The following is a 3,172-nucleotide window of genomic DNA, read 5'->3' as shown; positions in this document are numbered from 1 at the left end:
TTTATGCTATCTAATAACTGCCATAGCAGTGCTTCAGTTTTACTACTGTGGCTGCTGCCCACTGTACTTACCAAGTTCATGTTTGTGTTGTGACATAGCGGTGTTTGTAGTGTATTGTCAAGATTCATATTTGGATCGCTCTCAGTTGTTTCATTGATGACCGGTATGTCACTCTGGGAGATGCATGACATTGTCTTGTCAATTGTAAACATTGTGTCGTAAAGGTTATTCTGTTGTGGATCGTCGCTATCATTTGTCACTCCTGTGACACTCATCTCTGATGTATTTAAACCTTATGCAGTAGGCATGCATGGTGCTTGAACTTCAATCGTTTGATCTTGCAATTCTCGGCAATCTTGGCTGATTGCATTTTCGCAATCGCTATCAGGAATGGGTATATATTTTTCGGCCATGTTATATGAATATGCAAAGAAATAGAAATTACACAAAATGTTTAAGTTTCATACGCTAATTATTACACTTGATAAATGTAATTTACGTAATGTCAAATCCTGTTTTATGTCTATTATAATGTGCAAACTATTATGTCACACTACTTTATGTTTTACTGACAATTCGTATCACACTGAAAATTTCCTGTACATTTTTCATCAATAAAATTCAAGGAAGGGAATAATGAGGAAAAAGTCTCTATCTACACCAAAAGAGTTACACCAAGAGTTACCATGCAAACAACTTGCATAGCTGTCCTACCTGTGCTACGCCGAACAAAACGGCTTACTATGGAAAATTTTAGAAGACCTCGGTCCAATTGTTATTCCTTTCAAAAATTTTCTCCTCAATTTTGCCTTTTTGCGTTACTTGCTCCCAGTTGTGATTCATGCACATGGAAAATACAGGCAATTAGCTTTTATAATTCATAACAATGTCATAGAAATTTTGTACTATAACAATAGTTAACAAACACTACTCACGACCGGTGCCCTGAAGCTCTGGCACACTGGTCTACTGTCATAATATACAAAAAAATTAAATAAATAAAATTGAATATGATTGCATTGTTGAAATGTCTATTCTAATCTTAACTTTTCTTGGCAATCTGACTTCGCTGACCTAGTCTGAAGTTACAGGTGGCGAAGGACACTGGGAACACCAGCGCTTGTCATAATCACGAAAAGCCTCTTCCTGTAATTTTCCTCTTCACTTAGTTCAAGAAATAAAAAATACTTGATACTGTTTTTCAAGCGGGAAAGTGCCGGCAGACAGGCACATGAACAAAACACACAAACACACACACAGAATTACGAGCTTTCGCAACTGGCAGTTGCTTCGTCAGGAAAGAGGGAAGGAGAGGGAAAAATGAAAGGATGTGGGTTTTAAGGGAGAGGGTAAGGGGTCATTCCAATCCCGGGAGCGGAAAGACTTCCCTTAGGGGAAAAAAAGGACAGGTGTACACTCGCACACACACACACATATCCATCCGCACATAAAGTGATAACGTACATCAATATACTTACTTCTTTAATGAAACTCTGGGTTTTTAGTAAGTTTCACTGCACTTAAATTTTTATTTTGCTGAACAAAGCCAAGTCATTGAGCAAACTTTTCAGCCAAACAATTTCTCTCTCTGCCTGACTCGCTGCAATGTATTCAACCTCAGTTGTAGAAAGTGCTACCACTCTCTGATATGTTGATGCCAAAGTAATAGTGGATTCACCAAGCTTTAACAGCATACCGGTTGTGAATCTCCTAGTTTCCGCCTCACCAGCATAGTCTGCATCACTGTGGGCATGGAGGTGATTCTCCTGCTTTGAAGGAAAGTAAATCCATAGTCCATAGTGCCTTTAACATATTTCACGATCCTTTTCACAGCAGTCCAATGCATTTTCATTGGTTTCTCGAGATGCTGACGGGCACTGTTGACTGTGAAAGTGATATCTGGGCATGGTCCTACTGACAAATACATCAGACTACCCAGAGCTTGCCTACATGGAACATTGGACATGCCCTTCTCCCCCTTTTATGCAGGTCAGTACATATCTGATGATGATGGCCTGCAGGTACTGTTACAGGGGTAGCATCCTCCATCCTGAAGTGGCGTAAAATCTTCATGGCATAAGCCTCTTGATGCAGAAAAATAAAGCCACCTGCTTTAGTTGTTCGTTTTTCCCACGCGCTGTTTGGGAGTGGAATGGTAGAGAGATTGTGGTTCGATGAACCCTCTGCCAACCACTTAAATGTGAATTGCAGAGTAGTCATGTAGATGTAGATGTGTAGATGTAATCTCTCTACCTGCAGGCACAAGTACATATCATATTTTCTGAATGTGATGTTAAATTCTCTTTGTAGTTCACTAAGTGAAGTGTTAATGGTACAAGGATCATCAGAAGTCCAAACTTGCATAAAACTGTTGTGAAATGTTGGTTCCAGCACCTGGAAGCTTGTTTCAGGCCATACAAGATCGATCTAGTTTATACACATGGTCAGTCCCATCTTCGAAGCCTTTTGGTTGATTTATATAAATGTTATCTGCTAAATTTCCATGAACTAAAGCAGTTTGGACATCAAATTGTTCAAGACACATGTTTCTGTATGCTGCAATGAATAATACTATAAGAATTGAGTCAAATCTAATCACTGCACTGTAAGTTTCCAGATAATCTATACCTACAACTTGCTTGAAACCTCTAGCCACAAGAGTAGCCTTGAAATGCGCAGCATCATCACTGTTAGAAAACTAGATTTTGTACACTCAATGGTTATCAATGACTTGGTGATGTGCAGGTAGATCCACTAATGTCCAAGTTTGGTTAGCTTACAAGGAATTAATTTCATCATTCATAGCATTTTTCCACTTTTCTGCCTTATTAAATGTAACTGCTTTGTCATATATTTCTGTTTCACCAATATCCAAAAATGGATACATGATTCTGGTATCTTGCTGACAATCTTAATGATTTGCGATCTCTTAATTGATGTTTCCTATCAGACTGAACAGCTTCATCAGCTACTGCTTCCTGTTCACTGAAAGCATCATTGTCCCTTCCTTCACGTGCTTCTGTAGAATCCCACACCACAGGCATAGTTTGAAGTTTGGCTTCAGCAGATGATAAAAACTATTTTGAGGCAAGAAAAAGTTCACTGCTCTTGGTGTTGATGTTTCACGTTTGCTGCAGTTGCCCTTAAACAGTTTCCCCTGTAAAAGTAACAT

At 39.0% G+C, this 3,172-nt stretch overlaps 1 protein-coding gene across 1 annotated transcript; it reads right to left on the bottom strand.

Moving 5' to 3' along the window:
* Positions 1 to 1,520: 1,520 nt before the first annotated feature.
* Positions 1,521 to 1,966, bottom strand: LOC126276738 (uncharacterized). The gene is made up of 2 exons (XM_049977304.1): positions 1,820 to 1,966; positions 1,521 to 1,766 (listed from the first exon to the last, which is right to left on the bottom strand). Exons 1-2 carry the CDS (start codon positions 1,964 to 1,966, stop codon positions 1,521 to 1,523), a joined length of 393 nt encoding a protein of 130 aa, XP_049833261.1.
* Positions 1,967 to 3,172: the final 1,206 nt, after the last annotated feature.

Source organism: Schistocerca gregaria, chromosome 1 (genome assembly GCF_023897955.1).
Source record: "Schistocerca gregaria isolate iqSchGreg1 chromosome 1, iqSchGreg1.2, whole genome shotgun sequence".
In the NCBI taxonomy this organism is placed as follows: Eukaryota; Metazoa; Arthropoda; class Insecta; order Orthoptera; family Acrididae; genus Schistocerca; species Schistocerca gregaria.
Note: the sequence above shows the minus strand (reverse complement) of the source record. Positions and strands in the feature narration are given on the sequence as shown.

Coding starts and splice junctions, on each gene's coding strand:
- LOC126276738 (XM_049977304.1), bottom strand. CDS start 1,966: ATGTCCAATGTTCCATGTAGGCAAGCTCTGGGTAGTCTGATGTATTTG. Junction 1,767..1,819: donor GGACTGCTGTGAAAAGGATC/GTGAAATATGTT, acceptor CCTTCAAAGCAG/GAGAATCACCTCCATGCCCA.